The sequence below is a fragment of the Mustela lutreola genome, chromosome 4 (assembly GCF_030435805.1).
Source record: "Mustela lutreola isolate mMusLut2 chromosome 4, mMusLut2.pri, whole genome shotgun sequence".
NCBI classification, from domain to species: domain Eukaryota; kingdom Metazoa; phylum Chordata; class Mammalia; order Carnivora; family Mustelidae; genus Mustela; species Mustela lutreola.
In genome coordinates, this window is record NC_081293.1 from 151,434,316 (window position 1) to 151,458,717 (window position 24,402).

The window sequence follows — 24,402 nt, forward strand, 5'->3', positions numbered from 1 at the left end:
GGATGGAAATTTTTTAAATGGATCATTTCATCATCTTCTGTCTTTAGATGTCATTATTGAAAAGTTCAAAAGCACTGATATCTGGTTCTTGACATGTATGTGTGTGTGTGGTTTTTTTTTTCCCTTTGTCCCTAGTTTTGTAAAATCTCAGTGATGTGTTGTGCAGTAAGCCTCTCGTTCTTGATTTCCCAGGGTGCTCCATGTACCATTTAGTCTAGTAACTTAATATTTTCCAGAATCAAAAGCAATAAGAATGAGCATTTTATTAACATTTTCCTCCTTTATATAACTTCTTGCTTAGATGTCCTCTATCAGGTCTTGTAATTCCTTTCTATTTTTCCTGCCTCCGTGCTTTTCTACTTTTTTGGTATTTCCCCAAACTTATCTTCTTCTATGATTTCTATTGAATTTTTTATTTCTACTTTTGTATATTTATTTTCTAAGAGCTCTTTTGTTTCCTGTGGATGTTCCTGTCCTAGAGCAATCTTATTCTGATTTCACAAATACAATATTTTTTTATTTCTTTGAGAATGTTAATGATGTTTGGTTTTCTTTATCCTGACTAGTTTCATTATTCCAAGTAGATTTTTCCTGTTCGATTGTTTATTCTGATCTGTATCTTTCATGCTCTAGGCTTTTCTCAGCATATAGTATTGATAATAAGGTTATTAGCTCATTGTTGAGAGTGAAAAACTAAAAATATGAAGCTCTTTTTGCATATTGAGCTTCTCTGTAGCCAGTGTTAATCATAGCATCCAACATCTCTGGACCCTCCTGACTGCAAATAGTTTTTAATGACCATTTCTGACCATTAATCTTAAATTTTATTTCGGTCATCTACTATTCTTGCAAGCATTTATTTCAAACACCAGCTGCCCCTGTGCACCTTATTACTGGCAATTCAATTTCTTTTGTTGTACCAAACTTTGCAACTGCTTTCAAGTCTCTCCAGGGTATTTCTGATTCCATTAGTATGTCCAGATGTAAATGATGAGAGATAGCTAATGTTGGCCTGTGGAAATTTGTGTCTACTTTTTCAAGGCTAAAATCATAACAAAGTCATACTGCATCGTGGTAAGACTAGAACTAGAAACTGTATTTTCTCATGCCTGGTGCTTTCTCCAAAGTAGATTGTTTCATGATTTTTCTTCATACCTGCCACTTGTTGAAATGCAAACTCTTAGTGATAGAACTGAGCTCATGATATCCCTATGCTTGTGGGCAGTTTCTTGCAAAATGTCCTGACTTGCTATCTTTCCAGTGTCTTGGACATTATCCTTCTTTTTGTTTGGGGGAGATATTGAGGTTGCTTTATTAGAGGGATTATGCATGGGAAGTGCTATTTATAATCTGTGATTACAGCTGAGAAAGTTGAGGATGGTTTGGGGCCAGTCAGTTGAAACGAACTCTTAATTTCTTTTTCTCCTATTGACCCCCTCTAGCATTTCTCTTAAAGTTTTGGGGCTCTTTTTTCATCTATAAAATGGAAAAATACCTATCCCATCCAGTGTTCAGCATTTTTTAAGACTAAAATGGGATAGACAATGTAGGAAAAGGTAATAATTGACACATAAGGTGGTTACTATTTGAACTCAAGTAATGACTTAATTCACTAAGGGAAAATGCAAAGGTGGATATTGACTTGACTAATGTAGGTGGGAGGCAATGGACTACTGACCTAAAAATGAAGTGGAAATGAGGTAGTGGGTATATCTATGGTGGTATTCAGACAAAATTCAGTGGTGGTAGAGTTATAAAGAATACCAGTTATTAAGACTTCTACCACCAGTACCACTTGATGACTTTTGGTTAAATTAGCAAGTGTAGGTGGGTGTTTATATTAGCAGAAAAGTCTAAGAGACCTCTTATAAAAGAGCTCCTTAAAGCAACAATAGTAAGAAATTATTCCTAAGTCATAAAGTATTAATATAAAATGTTTTATCATTTCATAATTGTGAGAGTAATATAATATTATAGGTGAGTAAGAAAAGTCCTCTGGCTTGATAAATATTTATCAAGAATCAATATAGAATTTAATTCTTAGTAATCTCAAACCAAATACCCTGGAGCTGCATGTGGGAACTATGATGTGTGTGTGGCTTAAAGTGGAAAGTTAAGTTGTTTTCACTTATAATCACACTGTCTTGAAGGTTCTGTTTTCTCTCTTGAAATCTATAAAGGTTGTGATTAGGGTGAAAATATTTGGAGAAAAAAAATCTGATTTGTAAGATGAAATTTAAAGAATTAAGAGTGATTGTTAATAAGTTTCATTTACTGTAATTCTTAACAGTAGGCATTAAAGAAGCCTTGTAACTTAAAGCGTGCCTGTTAAAGTTATTAAAGGTATTATTTAGTATGACATAGCTGAAATGGCTTACTAGGGAAGAAGTCCATGATGAGAAGTACAAACTAATATATGAAGCACAGGATAGTTAAGGGATGAAGTATCCTCTCTAAGGAGATGATCTTTAGCAAATTCATGACTTGAGAAATGAGGCTAAGCATTTTTGCCCAATAAAATCTTGTAGATAATAGTATTTAATTTTATTAGGTAAAATGGTTTTCTTTAATCCTAATGGGTCTGTATAAAAAGCTCTAAGAACCCTCATGATAATGACTTTACAAATATGCGATTCATAGCTAGAACAACCCATTTGTTAAGTTACTGTTTTGTTACACAGGTATACATAAGTATATTAATTTTGTAACAGTTACCAAATAGAGCCAAGACTAACCCTTGTTTCAATCTCTGTTCCTTCCCCAGGGGTGATACCTGTTATACTTTGTTTTATATCTTTTTTAGACTTATTCCTGTATACTAACATTTATAACTATGGAAAATGTACAGTTTTGTGTGCTTGGTTTCTATAAATAAACACTTGTTTTTTATCCTACAGAAAAATTTGTTTTGGAGAGCATTTTCATGTTAGTGTGTAAAACCATGTTCTTTCAACTGTCAGGTTATTCTTCCGGCAGGTTTTTAGCCATTCCCCTCCTAAGGAGCATTAAAGGTTGTTTCTGTTTCCTTATGTTTTCGAATGATGTCCCAAAGAAAATCCTAAAAAAATGCCTCAGTAGAGGTAACATTACTAATTATGATCTTTTTCACTTGATAATAAGTTGTGACGGTGAAGGTTTGGTATAGTTAAAACATTGAAAATCTGTTAATAAAAGACATTACTTGAATTCTGGTAATCGTGGTATGAAGAGGCTGGCAGTTCCCCTCTGCAAAAAATAAATATAAAACTGGACAAAGTCATCAAAAACAGCCATTTAAGCGTACTGGAAATTGACCAAAGTCAGTTAAAAAATTGATATTGCACAGCTGTTAGGGCTTGGGGTGAGAACAGTGTGAGTCTGAAGCCTTCATGCCTGGGCTCTTCCCAGACACCATCCCAGTATCCCTGTGCCCCCTCAGTCGGTGAGAACTATTAAGTTTCAGGTTGGCACTAATAGAAAACCAGCAGCTTTGCTGACAGAATTAAGCAGTGATATAATTCAGGGAATGGAGAGTGGACAGAAAAACCTATGGCTTTGCTGGTGAAAAGTGGTAGAAATAGAGAAGACCTGCTGCCTTGCTGGCTTAAGGTTGTGGAACCTGGTTTGGGGTGAGCAGTAGGACAAGTAGAAATTTCATAGGGAAATCCTAGAAAGGAGAGAGCCACAGATGGGATAAGACAAGCACTCCACACAGCTCTGGTTGCCTGGGAAACTATGTATGTGGAGGGGAGACCTGAGGGAGCCTGGCAAAAAGTTCAAAGCAAGGGAGAGTAGAGAACTGGCTATAAGTTTGAATCTGTTCCCCACTCTATACACAAACCAACTGGCAGTGGTGAAAATCTTACAGGCTTGAAATGTTTGAACCCAACTTTTGCCCAAGTTAGTGACTAACCATTTAGCTATATAGAGATAGGCACAACTCCTAGAAAACCAATCTAAAATATAAAAATAAGAATTAAAAAAACTAAACATATACCTCCCAACTGCAAACCATAGAGGAAAACATATTCTGTAGTTTAAATCCAGATGAGTTACTAAAAAGACCCAATGATTCTGAAAAATAAAATGAATGCACAGTTACTATAATACATTAAAGATTCAGTTTTCAGGCAGAAACTGAAGGACATGGAAAAAGAAAGGGACGAAAGAAAAAAGCCAGAGAAGTATGACCTATAATCAGGAAAAACAGTCAATGGCAATGGCCTCTGAACGTGAAGTTGGATTTAACAAAAACGTCAAATTGGCTTTTAAATATGTTAAGAGAATTAAAAGACCGTGTACTCAACAAATAAAGAATCCCAATAAAGAACAAATTAAAAAAGAAGAACCAAATAGAAATTTGTATTTGAAAAGTACAGTAATTAAAATAAATTCATTGGATAGCCTCAACAGATTGGAGGTGGCAGAGAAAATGTGAAGATGAATAAAAGATATTCAGTCCAAAGAAAGGAGAGAAAAAAAATGTTAAAAAAGTAAACAGAGCCTCAGAGACCTTTGGGACAATGTCCAGCATTTCAACATACATGTAATGCAAGTTCCCAGAAAGATACAAAGGAGAAAAAGAGACAGAAAAAATATTTGAAGAAATGATGGCACCAAACCACCCCAAATTTGGTGGAAAATAGAACTTGTTTACAAAGGGTTCCAGGAAGAAGGCGTAAACATGCTACACCCTCTCTCCCAGTGAATGCAGCTATAAAAATTGGCCTGAATACAGGAATAGCTATTTATAGACTAAAAAGTCAATAGTAGCAGGCAGGTTGGAGAAGACAACCAAAAATTTAAATACCACTGAATCAGAGGTGAGTTTACTCTTTTTTCCCCTTGGTATCTCCTACCAACTATATCCCTAAACCCAGAAGTTGGCATCAGAATGTGCAGCGAGAACTTCAGAAACCTTCTGCTTCTGGTTTAAAGAATAAGATACTCAGAGTGCAGAAATCTTCTCTCTTCTTTGTCTTATTCTGAGTTGTCTTGCACCCCAGCTCCCAGCAAATCCTTTGGCAATAGTGTTGAAGCAGTTGCAGCAGCCAAGAGGACTCTAACTCCAGGGGAGGAAACCTTCCTCTTCCATTGAAAAGTTGTCATTGTAGGAAGTATATGGGAGAATGGCTTAAATAGAGCCCCTGATCTCTGGCCAGAGCATTGATAAAGAGCATCACAGAAAACAGAAGTACTGGACAAATTTATAGAGAGGGAGTAGACCTGAAGAAACTCCTTAAAGTCGTTTGTGCACTCCTGGACTCACCCTTGAAGTGTGTGTGTGTGTGTGTGTGTGTGTGTGTGTGACCATAAGAGTATACACTGATGTTAGGCACTGAAATGCTGATTGACCACCACTAAAGTCCCAGACTGACTGGTAGGTAGTATATAATGTGGGACAGATCAAAATAACATTGTGAAAGTCTTGAGCAGTTTAGTAGTTTCTCATAAAGTTAAATGTATACTTATCATGTGAACTAGCAATCTCACTCCTAGGTATTTACCGGAGAGAAATGAAAACTTATCTGCATCCTTTTTTGTGAATTTAAGCATGAAAGACTAAACTAAAATGGCACTAGAACTTCAGAGAATCAGAATTTAAGGTCTGAAGTCAACTGAGTAAATTGCTTGCTACCACAGAAATATCAACACTCTCCAGAAGATTTCGACAAGACATTGTCAAAATATACTATTAAAAATATAAAGCATACATTCTAAGATTACTTAGCACATAGGGAACCAGGAAAACGTCAACTCACGTGGCCAGAGACAGTCAACAGACACAACACTGAGATGACACAGATGTGGGAATAATCTGAGAAAGATTTAAAGCAGCCATTATAAATATACCACAGCAGGTAAGGTGAGCTCTCTTGAAATGAGTGGAAAGGTAGATTGTCTCAGTAAAGAAATAGAAAAAGAAAAACCAAATAGAAAATTTGAACTGAAAAATATAGTAACAAAAAACTCATTGGACAAGTACAATAGCAGAATGGAGATAACAAAGAATCTATGAACTTAGAGACCAACAGAAGTTTATCCAGACTGAACAACAGAGAGAAAGTTGAATAAAACAATGATCAGAGCTTCAGGAACCTATGGGATAATACCAGAAAGTCTGGCATACTTTGTTTTATTAGACACCCAGCAAAAAAGAATACTGTGCAGAAAAAAATATTTGAATCGTCACTGAAAACTTCCCAAATTTGGTGAAAGTTATAAACATATATATTCAAGGGGCTCAGCAAATCTCAAAACAGGATAAGCCCAATGAAATCTATGCCTAGTCACATTATAATTGAACTGCTGAAAACAAGTTAAAAGAAAACAAAACACTGAAAGCCAGAAGCACTAATAGAGGAACTGTTTAAGTGAATGTGAATTTCTCATCAGTAAAACCATAAAGGCCAGAAGGAAGTAAAACAGATTTAAGCATGGTGGTGGGGAAGGGAGGTATCAGTTCAGAATTCTTTAGTGAAATATTCTCCAGATGCTATCTTTTTTGTTTTTGTTTTTGTTTTTGTTTTTTGGAGGGGTCTTCTTTCTTAAAGCATTACGCGTAATAGGAAATTGTTTTTAGCAATAAAATGGATGGAATTGGAGAGAATTATGCTAAGTGAAGTAAGTCAGTGAGAGAAAGACAAATACCAATGCCATAGGGGTGGGGCAGGGAGGCAAACCAAGCAATAGACTCAACTATAGAGAACAAACTCGCGGTTACCGGAGCTGAGGAGGTGAGCAGAGGGTGGGTGAAAGAGGTGATGGGGATTAAGGAGTGCACTTATGGTGAGCACTGGATGTTGTATGGAGGTGATGAATCACTGCGTTGTACACCAGAAACCAATATTACACTGCATGTTAACTAACTGGAATTTAATAAAAATTTGGAGAAAAAAATTATTTCTAAGAATGCCAGAAAGTTATACTAGCTGATCTTGTAAGACACTTGATTTATAGCAGGAATATTGACAAGTTTATTACAAATGGTAGGTCACTTTCCTTTCTGAATTAGAGTTAACAGAAGATGACAAGATGCAGAGTGGCAGTTAAAATGATAAAATTAGGAAAAAGCTCTCAACTATTTTAATTTTTTTAAAAACATTATTTTAAGGTGGGAAAATTATATTAAAATTGCTGTTACTGTGATTTGTTTTTCATTGATACTTTGAATAATTAGCAATAGTCACAATGATGGTTGAAGAGATTGAGTTGCAGAATATTAACTAAAACAATATTTAGCATTTACATGTTTTTAGTAGGTGAGTCCTTTAATTTTGTTGTATAGCCTTATGAGTTGGATCGATGTTATTTATATTTTACAGATAAGGAAATAAAGACATAGTTAGATTTTTTTTTTTTTTTGATGCCATGTTGGAGAAAAGTGAGATTAGAATTCAGAATTTAATTCTTTTACAGGCACTCCTTTTGCTACACGTGTTGTCAGCATTTATATTGATATGTTTTTATAAGGCAGTTCATTATTAATATAACAAATACTGAAATGAGGATCTCTTAATGGAAATGTAATTGATACAACCTGTTTAAAAAACAGTTTCACAGTATCTGAATTGAAAAATCATGTGTTTTCTGACCTAGCAATCTACTCTTTGTATTTATTCATTTATGGTACATATATTAATGGTACATATTATATGGTACATATATTAATATACATATATTAATGTATATTTATGTGTGTGTATATTTAGATGCTGATTGTAACATTGATTTTAACTGCAAAAAATGGGGATGTCTGGATGGTTCAGTAGGTTAGGCACCTGCCTTCAGCTCAGGTCATGATCTTGTGGTCCTGAGATCAAGTCCCACATCAGGCTCTCTGCTTAGCAGAGAGTCTGCTTCTCCCTCTCTCTCTCAAATAAATAAAAACCTTAAAAATTTAAAAAAAAAAATGGAAGCAACCTGCATATCTTTTAGTAGAGGACAGACTAAATTTTGATACTTTTCTTGAGGTACTGGATACACTGAAGAGAGTAACCTCCGTATGGAAAGAACACTAAGATGTTAATAAAACAATCACATTCGTATAAATAAAAAAGTTTATATTTAAATACAAGCATATATTTTATCTGGAGGGATAGAAAGAAATCTCTTTGCAGGAGGAGATTGTTTTTTTGTGTGTTTATTAAATATTTCAGTAGTTAAACTTTCTTTTGGGCACCTGGCTGGCTCATTCGGTGGAGCATGCTACTATTGATCTTGGAATCATAAGTTCAGGCCCCATATTGAAAGTAGAATTCGGTTAAAAATAAACAAACAAAAAACCCCTAAAATCTGGAAACATAATTAAACTTCTTTTACAACATATGTGTATGCACAAACACACATTTGTATGTATAAAAGTGTGTGAATGTATAATGGCTTCTAAAAAATGTAATTTTTTAAACTTATTTCTCATCAAAACTTTGACATTTTTACTCTGTTATCTTTTGGTATTCAGTATTACCAGTAATAAATGGCATACAAGTCTGATTATTGTTCCTTTTACATAACTCTTCTTTCTGGAAATATCCACTTAACCCCCCCCCCCTTTTTATCCTTGGCATTTTGAAATTTCACTTAGATGTTTCCAGATCTGGGGTTTTTTCATTCAGTCTGTTTTGTACTTGGAAAGCCTTTCATTCTGAAGTTTTGTATGTCATTTAAACTCAGGGACATTTTTTTTCTATTTGACAGCTATTTCCTCTTCATCCTTTTCTCTGATCTTGTCTTATGAAACTCCTGATAGGCACCATTAGACTTGCTTATGTGTTTTTCTCTTTTGTTTTCCATGTTTTCATCTTTGTTCTGCATTTAGGAGTTTAACTTGACTTGATTTTTCTGGCTTACAGTTTTGACCTTATCAGTCTTATCTTTTAGGTTACTGTTTTTCTAAATTTGACTTTTTTTTTTTTTTTAAGGATTTCTTATTTATGAGAGACAGAGAGATGGTGACAGAACAGGGGGAGGAGCAGAGGGAGAGGGACAAGCAGGCCCTGTACTGAGCGTGGGGCCCGACGGCGGGCTAAGTCTCAGGACCCAGAGATCATGACATGAGCCGAAACCAATGAGCCAGTCACTTAACCGAATGAGCCATCCAGGCTCCTAAATTTGACAATATTTTTAATTGCCAGGAACTTTTTATTATTCTCTAGGTACCTAATTTTCTTCCTCTTAGTGACCTCCTTTATGAATGCAATTGCCTCTCAGGTCTCTGAGTCTGCTAATAAAAATTAAAATTTTAAGTTCTATTCTCAGCACCATCTGATTCCCCTTAGTTTAGTTTGTTCAGCTTTGTCCACTGCCATTGAAGTTTTCTTTAGATGTCTGGTGATCTGTAAGTGAAGGACTAGGTTGATTAATCCAGAATATATATCTAATGAGGATTTCCTCTGTAGTATATATATAGACTGTCCCCTGACCTTGCTGCTGTTTCCTATGGGATAAGAGGTCTTGAATGGGGGCTAAAAGGTAAGCCTGTCCTCAGGCAGGCTTCTCTTTCAGATTTGTAGGCAAAGAGCAAGTGAACAAGCTAGACTGAGAAGGAAGAATTTATCCTGGAGATACACATATTAGTGCAAGCCTTTCTGTTGGAAGAACAGAAGGGAAGAAGGTGGTATCAGCCATCAAAGTGTTAGGAAATGTGGTAAGGGGAATTTTTGGTGGTTATAATAAATGTAGAGCAGTACAGGCATTTGGTGGAGAACAGTTCTGGGCCCAAAGAAATCTTTGTTCCCCAAATGCTAATAGTTTCCTGTTTGAGAAATACTGTTTGTTAGTGTATTCCCTTCTGTAATGTAGCTTTTCCTCCACCCCTTCTTCAGGGTCCATCAATAAGAAACAGATTTACCTTGGCCTCTGTGCTTCTTTGTTCAGGCCCAACATCTGTGTTAGGAATCCTTCCCAAGCAGAATACCCACCACTGTCTCTGCAAAGAAATGTGTGGTACTTAGGCTAAAAAGAATGCTCCTGTATATAGGGTTCCTTACTTAGCTCTGAATGGCTGCCCCTCCACTATGTCTGCACTTCTTGACTCCCACCTTAGAAATTTCTCTAGGAATGCTTTGGGAAATACAATTCCATATTTTATTTTGAGACTTTAAATATTGATGATGAATTCAGGATTTTGAATAGGGTCAATCACTTTGGTCATTTCCACGAAGATGCTTCCACTGACATCTATATAGTTTCCCATGTTATCATCCTATCACCACCATCAAAGAAAGAGTTAATATTTTACTCCTTTTCTGTACTCCCTCAATGTTAATAATGCACCAGGAGGTATTGTTCTAGGAGTTTTCTATATATTATTTAGCAGCAGCTACCTTGTATACTATTGTCCTTTTCTACTTTAACAGGTGAAAGAAACTGGGGCGCCTGGGTGGCTCAGTTTGTTAAGTGACTGCCTTCGGCTTAGGTCATGATCCCAGGACCGTGGGATCGAGCCCCACATCAGGCTCCCTCTCTTTCTGCCTGTTGCTCCCCCTGCTTTGCACACACTATCTCTCTCTGCCAAATAAATAAAATATTTAAAAAAAAAAAAAAAAGTGAAAGAAACTGACTTGGGAATGTTAAGTCATTTACTCAGCTTTTTAGGGCTAGTTAAATGGTTAAGTCCAGGCTCTTAAACACTATGCTGTATCACCTAACTGCAGTTCCTTCATAGTGTTCTTACCATCATCAGGCTTTATATACATGTTTACACATTTTGGTCTACTGGTTTGACTTTTTGAAGAATATTTCTCTAGTCTCCTCAGCAGGTAACATCATGCCTAGCCTATAAGCCCTCAGCAAATGTTAATTAAATAGGCTGAGCACATTCAGATTTGATTCTTTGATTCAGTGTAACTATACTAAATTAGATTTTCAAGATACTAGTGTGAGAGCTTGGATGTTGACAGTATATTGTCATTTTATAGAAAATGGGTATTATTGACTTAACATTAATGGTTCACATGAACTCTGCTGTTGTGGTTAAATCCGTTGTGTGAAAATGGTTGTGTCACAATTTAAACTTAAACCTGACTTGATTTGAATTTCAGTAGATTTTTTTTGGTATCATTTCTTGGAAATATATTTTTTAAAAATTTTGCTGCTCTATTGCAGCCACATTAGAAGTAGTCCAAATGACTTCTAAGTACCTCCTTTAAAATTATGCTTAAATATTTCCAAAAGCACATAGAAGGAGATTTCATTTTTCATTAAAGGAATTCTACAAATTATCCAGCTTGGTTCTGGTGAAATAATTGTTATTTTATCTACAAAATATAGCAACAGAAATAAATTTTAACATCTTATGAAAAGTTAACTTACCTATCATATTTTCAATGGTTGAGTCAAATGGGAATGAATATATCACCAAATGTGGTTACAAAGGATTTTGTATATTAAAATAGGCTTAAGGCCTAATTTATTAAGAATAACTCATGTAATTAGTTAGAGTTCTAAAACCAGGCAGAAATGCTTACATAAAACAATTCTAAAGAGATTTTGGAACAATTTTGGTGGGTAAATACCATTTATTTTATTATATTTGCCTTATGTACTGAATTATAGAAAGTTAGAAATATATTTATATGAAGAATTACTGAAAAAGCCACTTTAGTAGACTAAGCAATGAAAGAAAACACTTCTATCTTTATGGCTTATTATATAATTTATGGAAAGTTGGTAGCTTTAGGATTACTGCTTTGTAAACTATACCGCATTTTGCTAATTCCAAGTATTGCACAGATGTTTTGTTTATAAATAACAATATATAATTTAAAACTGTTCTTGATTTTAGTTAGAGAAAAATACTACATTTTTGTGACTGAAACTGTATTATGAAGAATTTAGCATGTACCAGAATGTAGGATGGTTGCTGGGAATATAGTTTTGAGCAAGACAGATCTAATTTCTATGCTTATCAGACTTAGAGTTTAGAAAAGAATTGTACATTAAACAAATACCAAAATAATTATAGGTTTATCAGAGTTGTAATGTATAGAATACTATGGAAATATATATTAGGAGAATTTATCCTAATTGGGGCATAGAAATTCTGCTTCTAAAGGATGATATGAATTAGGTACACAAAAGTGGTTGTGCATATGTGCTGGTAAGTGGAGGGAGGACTTTGCATCAGGACAGGGAATTAGATTGATGTAACTAAAGCTGTAAAAGGTGGTGCAGATTGAATCTAGCGTTGTATTAAAATAACTTATGGGCCATAAAATCTACATTTCAATTACTTACATACACACATTCATGAGACTATTGTGGTAGCTTGGGAAAGAAATGATGATGGCTAAGACTCATGAGGGTGGGATGGAATGAAATAGTTAGATGCCCCAAATATTTAGCAGGTAGAATCTACTTTTGCTCTCTAAGTTAGTTTCTTTTCCCACTGTTCCAAATATTTTTGCTATATTTTTTGTCCATTTTTTTCTCTTTATTTTTGTGGGGGTGTACCTTTACTAATACTATGCTGCTGTTTTATAGAGGTTCTGAAGGGATAGAATATAAGCTCATGTAGTCATTCTACCATATTTAACTGAATCCTACCCACACTGATACAAAATATCACCTTTTAACATATATTAAATACTGGTTAGCTCCAGTGGTTAGCTGAAAGATGTGGTTAGCTCCACATCTTTCAAGATGTGACTATTGCAATGCCAATACTGCACTATTTTAAATTACACTGTTTTTATACTTGATAACACAGGTACTTCCTTTATATTTGTGTGTGCATATATATATATGTGTGTGTGTGTGTGTGTGTGTGTGTGTGTGTGTGTGTGCGTGCGCGCGCATATGCAAAGTTACTGGCTAGTTTTACCCATTTTCTCTTTCAAGTAAATTTTGGAATAGGTTTACAAGAAATTCTGTTGGGGTTTCTATTAGAATTTATTCTTTCTTTTTTTTTTTTTTAAAGATTTTATTCATCTATTTGACAGAGAGCACAAGTAGGCAGAGAAGCAGGCAGAGAGAGAGAGGGAAAAGCAGGCTCTCCACTGACCAGAGAGCCTGATGCAGGGCTCGATCCCAGGACCCTGGGATCATGACCTGAGCTGAAGGCAGAGGCTTTAACCCACTGAGCCACCCAGGCGCCCCAGAATTTATTCATTTTTTAAAAGAATAATTGGGAGAAATTTGATATTTTTATAGCATTGAGTCTTCCTATCCCAGAACATAGTCTCTTCATTTATTTATTTTAAATGTTCTTTATTATATTTTATAATTTTTCTCATACCTATCTGAATGAACATTTTTATTTTAGCATTAAATTTTACTTGTTTATTTGTTTTGCTTGATCTTGTTGCTATTGTGAATGGGATATCTTTTTTATTTTTCTCCCAGCAATGATGTTTTCTAATTGGTTATAACTATTATTAGGAAAGGGATTTCTTTTTGTTTGTTTGTTTATTGCTCTTATGTCTAGTCACTTAGCCAAAACTCTTTTAACTAATTTAAATAATTTTTCATTTGATTCCTTGTGACTTTGCCAAGTAGATAGTTATCATCAGTGGCTTTATTTATTTCTTTATTATTTTAACATTCATATGTGGATTTTTTAAACGTTTGATCAAAATTTTTAGTATAGGGGCACCTGGGTGGCTTAGTCAGTTAAGCGTCTGACTCTTAATTTCGGCTCAGGTCATGATCTCAGGGTCATGAGATTGATCCCCATATTGGGCTCTGTACTTGGTGGGGAGTCTGCTGGGGATTCATTCTCTCTCTCTCTCTCACCCCCTTCTGCCCTCTCCCAATAAAGAAATCAATCTTTAAAAAAAAAAAAAAAAAAACTTTCAATATACTTTTGAAAAGTAGTGGTCTTAGTGGGTGTTCTGGTCTTGTCCCTGACATTAATGGTAAAGCTTTTTTGCCTTTTCTTTATTAAGTATGATGTTTCATATAGATTCTGTTATCAAATGACTTTGTTTTCCTCCTTCTATTCTTACTATGGTATGATTTTTCTATTAGGATTGAGTTTTGAAATTTATTTGTACTGTATTCGAAGCATTGAGATGATAGGGTTTTTTTTCTTACTATGATAATTACTAAATTATAATATTTCTTAATGTCAAATCATTTTTATATAACTAGGTTAAACTTTGTTTGGCCATTGTTGGTTTTTTTTTAATTTTTAAAAATTTTTATTTATTTTTAAAATTTCTTTTCAGTGTTCCAGAATTCATTGTTTATGAACCACACCCAGTGCTCCGTGCAGTATGTACCCTCCATAGAACCCACTACCAGGGTCACCCAACCTCCCACTCCCTGCCCCTCCAAAGCCTTCAGATTGTTTTTCAGAGTCCACAGTCTCTTACGGTTCATCTCTCCCTCCAGTTTCCCCCAACTCCCTTCTTCTCTCCATCTCCTCATGTCCTCCATGTTATAGCCATTGTTGTTTTTTAAGGCCTTGTTAAATTCAATTTGCTAATGTGTTGTTTAAGATATTTGCCTATATGTTCATAAGTGAGTTTAAAATACAATTTTCTTTTTTTACTGAGTTTTGAAATCTGCATAGAAGTTGAAATATTTTCAATCTTTTCTGTATTTTCTTTTTTTTCTGTGTCTTTTTTAAAAATGTGAAGTAGCTCTTGAAGTCTTGCTAGAATTTTTTTTTAAAGATTTCATTATTTTTAGGTAATCTCTACACTCTCTTTTTTTTTATTTTATTTCTTTTCAGTGTTCCAGCATTCATTGTTTATGCACCACACCCAGTGAAAAGCAAATATTTTTAAGGATGCTTTGACAGGAATGTTAGAAATAACATCTGAATTCAACAACAGAAAAAAGTTGCTATCAGTGGGAAACAAAGTCTTATTGAATAATCTAAAACTTCCCATGAGAAAGGGCTGGGGAATGATCCTTTAGGCAGAAGCACTAGAACCTTTGGACTCAATAAGGCTTTGGCAGGGCCATTCTGGATCTGCCTGGCAAGCGCACTGCAGTCTGTCTAGCTCGGTCTTCAGCGAGAGTCCTTCAGCGCCATCATAGCATAGTCCACAGTTTGTTACAGTGTCCTTAAAACTCTTCAAAGAGGTGCTTGGCATGCTTACTCTTCTAACTGGAGTGGGGGGTATATTACCTGATGGTTGTTAGGGAGACTTTAGGAGATTGCTTTAGGTCTCCAGCTGCTGACTTTTGTTGCTGAGAGCTCCCACTCTGTGCGTTGGCCATAGTGGCCAACTTGGTCAGGACCTTCTGTTAGGAACAATACTGTCTGGCTATAGACTCCTCTCCCATACTGGGCCATCTCAGCTATCCAGAAGGGATTGGGCATAGTGAAAACTTTGAGTACCCCTTGAAAGGAGTACTAGTGACTCAAGATCTAGCAACTAGGGGTGGAAATTCTTGCACATAAAGAAACAGGGATGCCATCCTCAGCTGGAAATGGGATCTCAGGGGCATGGATGACATCCAGAACTTTCATCCTAGAAAGACAGTTGTAACTATTCTGATTTTCAGCTTTGGCAGCTTTGCATCACCATCCCCAAGGGGCTGGGAGTTTTATGGTATATCCTAAAACTTGAATACTTAAGTATCAGTCTGCTCTTTGAAGTCTTGGGGGCATGGGTCCCAAAGGGACATGAGGATCCATTGAAGATTTCCTTGTAAAACACATAATTTGCTTTTTCCTTAAACTAAATAGCAGTGGATATACCAGATTGCTGTGGACATTCACCAGCACAGCGTTGCCCTTGGACAGCTACTTACTTCCAGATGCGTAACCTACCCAACCTGTGCAGAACTGCACTGGTTTTACCTGCTCCCCTGCCTCCCTGCCCAGGTTTCTTGGAGCTCCCTGGACATTTCCTTAATGGGGGAAGAACAAGCCAGACCTGGCCTGAAAACATGTGGAAGGTGCTATTGTATTTTGATTAGAACTCCATTAAATGTACCAATTAGTTTGGGAATGCATGGCAACTTTGTAATATTCAAGATCCCATTTCCAGAACATGGAATATTTGGCAGACTTACCAGTGTTTAATTAAATTTCTTATAATCAAGAATCAAGAACTTATGAAGATCTTTAGAATAACCAAGGGTATATTTTACAATCTCTACCACTTTGCTTCCCACTTCATTAAGCACCAATATAAAAATTTCAGTACCTCAGGAATCAATATACATTTAGAAGGTGCATTTTAAAAAGATTTTCAGTATAACAATTTGGTGATATTACATTATTGTTATTTTGTTAGGTGTGCTAACAGTATTTTGGTTATATTGTTTAAAAAGAACCCTGATATTTTAGACATAAATGCTGAAATGTGGTATCTGGGATTTGCTTCAAAGTTATGTAGGATAGAGAATATATAGGGGTATGAAACAAGATTTGCCATGAGTTGCTAGTTGTTAGAGCTAATAGTTATTGGGTTCATTATATTATTTTGTCTCCCTTTTAGAAATGTTTGGAATTTTTCATAATGAAAGTTAAAAGTTAAAAAAAATATATAGATATAGAACATCAAAGGAAAGAAAAAAGTCATCGTGAGAAGTAGAGCTAACTAGTTACAGGATAAAAAGATTATTGATTCTGTTGTTCTCTACCTACTGAAAGGTACACATTGGGCCCCAAACAAAAGTATGAAATAGGCTTTGTTTGTATACTTTATTTCCTAGGTTTCCTTTCTTCATTTTAGCCCCGTATAGATTTTCCTTCTCCTTGTTTTAAGAGCACATTTTTCTTCCATTCACATCTCTCAGAATTGTCACTCATTTTACACAGAGTGAATAGGAGGTCCAGAGATGAACTGTCCAGATTAAAGTACAAGACAAGAATACTTTGGACTGGAGTTTAGGAGTTGAAGTCAGGGAATAATAGGTCTGATAGAGTGTTGGAAAAAATTCTTGAGCATTTGGAAAAATTACAGAAATGTGAAAAGTTTGTTGGAACATTTGGGGAAAAAAATGTGTAGGATTCCCATATGGTGACTTTATTAGAAATTGCCCTTCTGGAGATAGAGGAAGTTAAAAGCTTAACCCTCAAGTATTCTAGCAGAAAATAGATACTGTCTAAAATGGGTAAAAGAAAAAGAAGTAATATTAGCATATTATACAGAAATACTGATGTTATTAAATGAAACTAACAAATTCAAAGTAGTTACTTCTACAGAATCATGTAATTTGGGAGGGAAGAGGACAGTATGGAGCAGAGAACTACTATATTTTGTTATAAGCCAGTTAGTGAGTACAGTCTGACTTTTAACAATGCTTATGTTTTATTTTAATAAAAATTAAAACATATTAAAAACTGCAATTTTAAGAGACTTATGCCAAAGAAACATCAAGAAGAGACAAAACTAATAAAATTAATCTGAATAATAAAAGATTATGATATTGAATGCAGTAGGAGTCTAGCTTCACTCTCTTGCATATTCATATTCATATTCTGTTGACCCAGTTCCACTTGTTGAAAAGACTATTCTTTGCTCTGTTGAATTGTCTTGCTACCCTTGTTGAAAGTCAGTTGACCTTAAATATATAGATTTATTTCTGGTCTGTAAGTTGTTTCTTGTTTTTTATTTTTAAGATTTATTTGAGTCAGGAGGGGCAGAGGGAGAGACTCTTCAAGCAGACTCCCTGCTGAGTGTGGAGCCTGATGTGGGGCTCAATCCTATGATGATGAGATCTTTTGTTGCATTTATTCCTAATTATTTGTTTTTGATGCTGTTTTTAAAAGAATGTTTTCATAAATTTCACTTTCAGATTATTCATTGCTAGTGTTTAGAAATATGTTCGATTTTTGTATTTTCATCTTGTATCCTGCAACCTTTCTGAACTCATTTATTCTAATAATTTTTTTTTTTATTTTTAGGATTTTCTATATACAAGGTCATGTCATTTGCAAAATGAGATAGTTTTACTTCTTTCCAAAGCTTTTATTTCTTGCATAACTCCCTTGGCTAGAATCTCCACTATGATGTTGAGTAGAAGTGGCAAGAGTAGACATCCTTGCCTTGTTCCTGATCTTGTGGAAAGGTGTCTAGTCTTTTACCATTAAATATGATATTGGTTATAGATTCTTCATAGATACCTTTCACCAAGTTTAGGAAATTTCCCTTCCATTCTTAGTTTGTTGAATGTTTTTATCATGAAAAGAGTTTAATTCTGTTGAATGCTTTTTCTGTTCCCATTGAGATACCATGTAGTTGTTTTGGTTTTATGTTCTATTAATACAGTATCGTACACGGGTTGATTTTCATTCTTTATTTCTGAGGTAAGCTGTACTTGGTCATTGTGTACAACCCTTGTCATATGTGACTGGAGTCAGTTTTTTCAGTACTTCATTAAAGATTTTGCATCTGTATTTATAAAGGATATTGGCTATAATTTTCTTTTGATACCTTCTTGTGGGTTTAGTATCAGGGTCTCATAGAATAATTGGAAAGTATTCCCTCCTCTTTTTTTTTTTTTTTTTTTTAAGAGTTTGTGAAGTATTGGTTTTAATTCCTCTTTAAAGTTTGATAGAATTTACCAGTGAAACCATCTGGTTCTGGGCTTGTGTAAAGTTTGTTGATTACTAATTCATTCTCTTTACTTTATTATAGGTCTATTTAAATTTTGTATTTCTTCTTGAGTAGTGCTTTAAATTTAAAAAATATAAAGCAAGTGTTAAGTTGTAAGTATGTATAAGGTAGTCTGATAAAGCCCAAATTGTGTATAAAAATGTGTCCTCCTAATTCACGGGAATTCAGTTTGAAACTTAACCATTTAACAATTGTTTTTTAAAACATGACTTTTCGGGGCACCTGGGTGGCTCAGTGGGTTAAAGCCTCTGCCTTCAGCTCAGGTCATGATCTCAGGGTCCTGGGATCGAGCCCCGCATTGGGCTCTCTGCTCAGTGGAGAGCCTGCTTCCTCCTCTCTCTCTCTCTCTCTGCCTTCATGTGATCTCTGTCTGTCAAATAAATAAATAAAATCTTTAAAAAAAAAAAAAAGATTTACTTTAAAACATGACTTTTCAAAAGAGTTTTGTTAATGTCTTTTTATTTGAATTATTTTAAATATATCAAAATTTTATAATTTTATATTGTATTTCATATTGGCTTGGAATTTAAGGGTTTGGGGTTTTTTATCATTATTATTTTTTTATTGCTTTTATCTCAGCAGCAATGCAGCAAGTGTTGGATAACCTTACGGAGCTGCCCTCATCTACAGGAGCAGAAGAAATAGACCTAATTTTTCTCAAGGGGATTATGGAGAATCCTATTGTAAAATCACTTGCTAAGGTATAGTGGTTTATTCATAAACTTACTAAATTATTTTTAAAATTGTCTTTATAGAGATCTTTTCGAATATTACTATTTCAGAACTTAATATGCCTTCAGCTTAGTTAGCAAATAATAACACTCATGCACATGAAAATTAGACCACTTTAGCCTTTCTTGTGTTGACTTTAAATACAAGAATAAAATAACTCTTAGTTTTAGCCTAACACATTTAAATTCTAGGGAAATTGTAACTGAACAGTCATAACAGGACTTATGAAAAAGATCCTGGTACTATCTCCATTTCAGGAACTGCAAAATACTGATTTCCTTCTTTTATATTAGACTGTGTACCTGTTTTTCATTTTGGTTCCTGATTTCCTATATCTATTACTTTCTGAAATCTTGTATTCTCTTGAATAACCTTGGTTTATTAAGTCTGTTTCTGTAATCAGCTCTCTAGTAGTCTCCTTAACTCATCCGTAAATACACTTTTACTGCTATTCTTAGTCCAGTTTTATTTCACTTGTACTATTTCCTGTATTAGTTTTTATAAACATCACTAAAGCTTAGTGTATTAACTGCTTCACAACCCTGTTCTCCCGTTCTTCAGCATTCCTTCAAGTGATTCTTGTTTTCAGAAACATGCCACATGTCCTCTCTGGTGTTTCCTTCATGTAGTCATCTTGTTTTTCCATTTGCTTTTTGCACTCCCAGTATGTTGATTTCACCCTCTCCCATAATTGTTTTTAACCACAGTCAATTCATCTTTTTCTTCTCACTTGTGAAAAATCATACTTTTTACAAAGTTTTTCATTTCTAAAAGTGAGTCAGTGATGCACATTTTATTCACAAACTTAATCATCCTAAGATCACATGATATAAAACCCTGGGCTCCTAAGTAAAAACTAATCTAGATATGTATCAACCAACTGGATTTTAGTCATTTTTTAAAAAATTTATTTATTTGAGAGAAAGCATGGGTGTAAGCCATGGGCAGTAGGGGAGGCAGAAGGAGAGGGAGGGGGAATCTTCAAGAAGAGCCCTTACTGAGCACAGACCCTGAGATCATGACCTCAGCTGAAACCATGAGTTAGCTGCTTAGCTAACAGAGCCATCCAGGTGCCCCAATTTTAGACATTTTTGATTACAGTTTTTCCTAAGTTTATTAGATAGCCCTTTATCTTAATAGTAATAATATAGGATATAAATAACTTTCAAATTCAAGCTTCTTATCATAAATAACCAATTATCATACCATGTCAAGGTAGAGTAAAAGCTTCAGGGTCTATTGAAATATGTAAGGGCTCGTTACACCTGTATTAACTAGCTCACCCTTAGCGCTAAGTGGTACTTTTATTTTTTTTATTTATTTTTATTTTTTTTTATTTTTAAGATTTTATTTATTTATTTGACAGAGAGAGATCACAAGTAGGCAGAGAGAAATAGGAGGAAGCAGGCTCCCCGGTGAGCAGAGAGCCTGATGCGGGACTCGATCCCAGGACCCTGAGATCATGACCTGAGCCGAAGGCAGCGGTCCAACCCACTGAGCCACCCAGGTGCCCTCTAAGTGGTACTTTTAAAGTTGGTCTTGAGGGGCACCTGGGTAGCTCAGTGGGTTAAGTCTCTGCCTTCGGCTCAAGTCATGATCTCAAGGTCCTGAGATCGAGCCCCACATCGGGCTTTCCACTCAGCAGGGAGCCTGTTCCCCACGCTCTCTCTCTGCCTGCCTCTCTGCCTACTTGTGATCTCTCTCTCTCTCTGTCAAATAAAGGAATAAAATCTTTTTAAAAAGTTTTTGACTCTTCTTTTGATATAATGTTGGTTGTCAGTTTTTATCATCAGTATCTCTTACATCCACTTGCCCATGTTTATTCAATTTATTATCTTTGTAGATATAGAAACTAGATAATAAGGCATTTTATAATGTGTTTATAATTCACAGAGGTCTTTATAATACATTGTTTTGTCATCACAGCAGCTTAATGAATTGAAAATCAAAGTAGAATAATTATTTGTCTAAGGTCATTGTCCTAGTAAATTGACAGAGATGAGGTTTAGACCAGGTTTTCTTTCTTCAAATTCTGGCTCTTTCTACTATAGCATGGGTTTTGTGTGCTTGTGTATTCCTAAGAATTTCTGTGGGTAAAAATTATTTTCATTCTGGCTTTTGTGCTATTGATATTGGCATTATAGAGGATTATCTTGTTCATTCTCAACAGGTGAAATGGCTGGATGACTTTTGAGCAGCTCAGGTGCTTGTGTAATCTTCTGATGATAAAAATGAAATGAAGGGGGCACATGGGTGTCACAGTCAATTAAGTGTCCAACTTGGTTTTGACTCAGGTCATGATCTCAGTGTTGTGAGATTAAGCCCCACATATGGCTCAGCTCAAGTCTTCTTGAGATTCTTTCTCCTCCTTTCTCTGCCCCTTCCACTCATGCATTCTCTCTCTCTCTCAAATAAATAAATGTTCTTCAAAAATGAAATTACGAACAGAATCAACTGATAGCATCTACCATTGGTCAGGCAGTTTCTCAATTATTAGAAACAGTGAGGGACGCCTGGGTGGCTCAGTTGGTTAAGCAGCTGCCTTCGGCTCAGGTCATGATCCCAGCATCCTGGGATCGAGTCCCACATCGGGCTCCTTGCTCCACAGGGAGCTTGCCTCTCCCTCTGACTCTGCCTGCCACTCTGCCTGTGCTCACTCTCTCTCGCGCTCTCTCTCTCTGACAAATAAATAAATAAAATCTTTTTTTAAAAAATCAAAATTAAAAATAAATAAATAAATAAATAGAAACAGTGATAGCTTAGTATTCCCACAATGAAAGAAAAGAAATCCCAGGAGGAAAAGAAGACTTTTACTTCCAAGAAAGAGCTACTGAGTCACAGCAGGCTAACATTCCCAGTACAATATGTAGAGAAAAATGGTTAAGTTACTGAGGAAACAGAGAGGCATATGTTGCTAGTAACATGGAGAGGCAGAAATATGTAACTAATAATCATGAGGAAAAATAACAGCAGTTCCATAGATGGTCCTTTTATTAGAATTTATAAACAAACATTTTTAAATAATGTATTATATTTTAAGAGAAGAAAAGAGAAAATGAAGATATAAAATTTTACTAGGAAGTAGAATCAAAATTAGAATCAAAGTCAATCAAGTAGTCATTTGTTCTTTTAGATTCTACATATAGGTGAAATCATATGGCATTTGTCTTTGTCTGACTTACTTTACTTAACATAATACCCCTTAGGTTTGTCCATATTTTGCAAATGGCAAGATCTCATTCTTTTTTATGGCTGAATAATATTCCATTGTGTATGTATATGTGTATTCCATTGTGTGTGTACGTATATGTATATAGGTGTTCCATTGGGTATGTGTGTATATACGTATGTGTATATATACATATGTGCCATATCATCTTTTTTTTTTTTTTTTGAAGATTTTATTTATTTGTTTATTTATTCAGAGAGAGTGCAGGGGCAAGGTGGGAACTGGGAGAACAAAGGGGGAGGGAAGGGGCAAGAATCTTAAGCTGACTCTGCACTGCCCCAAAGCATGGCTCCATCCTACAACCCTGTGAGCCAAAAGCAAGAGTCAGGAACTTGAAGAACTGAGCCACCCTGGTGCCCGCCCCCCATCATCTTTTTTAAACATTTTTCTTTTGAAATTAAAAAGAACTTGACACACAATGTTACATTAGTTTCAGGTGTACAACATAGTGATTCGACAAGTCTGTACATTATGCTGTGCTCACCACTAGTGCAGCTACCATCTGTCACCGTATATAACTATTTCAATATCATTGACTTTTCTCATGCTGTACCTTTTGTCCACATGACTTATTCCATAATTGGAATTCTCTATCTCCCACTCCCCTTCAACTGTTTTGCCCATTCTTCCCCCACTTCCCCTCTGGCAATATCAGTTCTCTATATTTATGGGTCAATTTCTGTTTTTTGTTTGTTTTCACTTCGCATAATACCCTCCAGGTGCATCCAGGTTTTGCAAATGGCAAGGTCTCCTTTTTTATGACCGAGTGATATTCCATTGTATATATATACCACATCTTCTTCAGTGACATTTGTGCTGCTTCCATATCTTGGCTATTGTAAACAATGCTGGAATAAACATAGAGGTGCATATATCTTATTGAATTAGCCATTTGTTTTCTTTAGGTAAATACCCAATAGTGGAATTACTAGATTATGTGGTTATTTCTGTTAATTTTGTGAGGGACCTCCATACTGTTTTCCACAGTGGCTGCATCATTTGCATTCCCACCAGCAGTGCAAAAGGATTCTTTTTTCTCCACATCCTTGCCAGCACTTATTTCTTGTCTTTTTGCTTCTAGTCATTTTGATAGGTGTAAGGTGATATCTCGTTATGATTTTGATTTGCATTTTCCTGATGATTAGTGAGGTTGAGCATCTTTTCATGTGTGTGTTGGCCATCTGTATGTCATCTTTGGAAAAATGTCTGTTCAAGTCCTCTGCCCATTTTAAAAATCAGATTATTTGTCTTTTTGTGTGGAGTTGTAAGAGTTCTTTATATATTTTCTATATTAACCCCTATACTATATGTTATTTGCAAATATCTTCTCCCACTCAGCAGATTTCCTTGTCATTTTGTTGAGGGTCTCCTTCACTGCAAATGGTTTTTATTTTGGTGTAGTCCCAATATACCGCATCATCTTTATTCATTTATCTATCTATCAGTGGACACATGGTTTGCTTCCATATCTTGACTTTTTTAAGAAGTGCTGCAAACAACCAGACTCTTAAATATAGAGAACAAACTGGTGATTGCTGGAAGGGTGATGGGTAAGGGATGTGTGAAATGGAAGAGGGAGATTAAGAAGTACAAATTTCAGTTATAAAAAAATATATAGTCTTGGAAATTAAAAGCATAGGGAATATAGTCAATGATATTTAAGTAATGTATGGTGACAGTTGATGACTGTACTTATCACGGTGAGCGTTGAGTACTGTGTAGATTTGTTAAATCAATGTACACCTGCAATTAATGAAACACCTTATGTTAGTAATACTTTAAAAAACAATCATGGATATTCAGGGACTCAAAAATATGATATCTGAAATAAAAGCTCATCTGATAGGGTTAAGAGATTAAACATTGCAGAGTAGGGGATCAATGGATTTAAAGACAGTCCAGTAGTAAGCATCCAAACTGAAACTCAGTAGCAAGTGT

At 35.2% G+C, this 24,402-nt stretch overlaps 1 protein-coding gene across 6 annotated transcripts in view; it reads left to right on the top strand.

Moving 5' to 3' along the window:
• PALS2 (protein associated with LIN7 2, MAGUK p55 family member) overlaps nucleotides 1–24,402 on the top strand; it is a 111,108-nt gene that overhangs the window by 24,721 nt on the left and 61,985 nt on the right. For 3 of the 6 annotated variants that reach the window (XM_059171370.1, XM_059171373.1, XM_059171374.1), the window contains exon 2: nucleotides 19,083–19,204. The exons of 1 other annotated variant lie outside the window; for it this stretch is intronic. In XM_059171370.1, coding sequence (XP_059027353.1) covers nucleotides 19,088–19,204 — 117 coding nt within the window. In that variant the 5' untranslated portion in view covers nucleotides 19,083–19,087. The remainder of the gene's footprint in view (nucleotides 1–19,082; nucleotides 19,205–24,402) is intronic. 2 more of the 6 variants (XM_059171369.1, XM_059171371.1) reach the window with 1 other exon arrangement.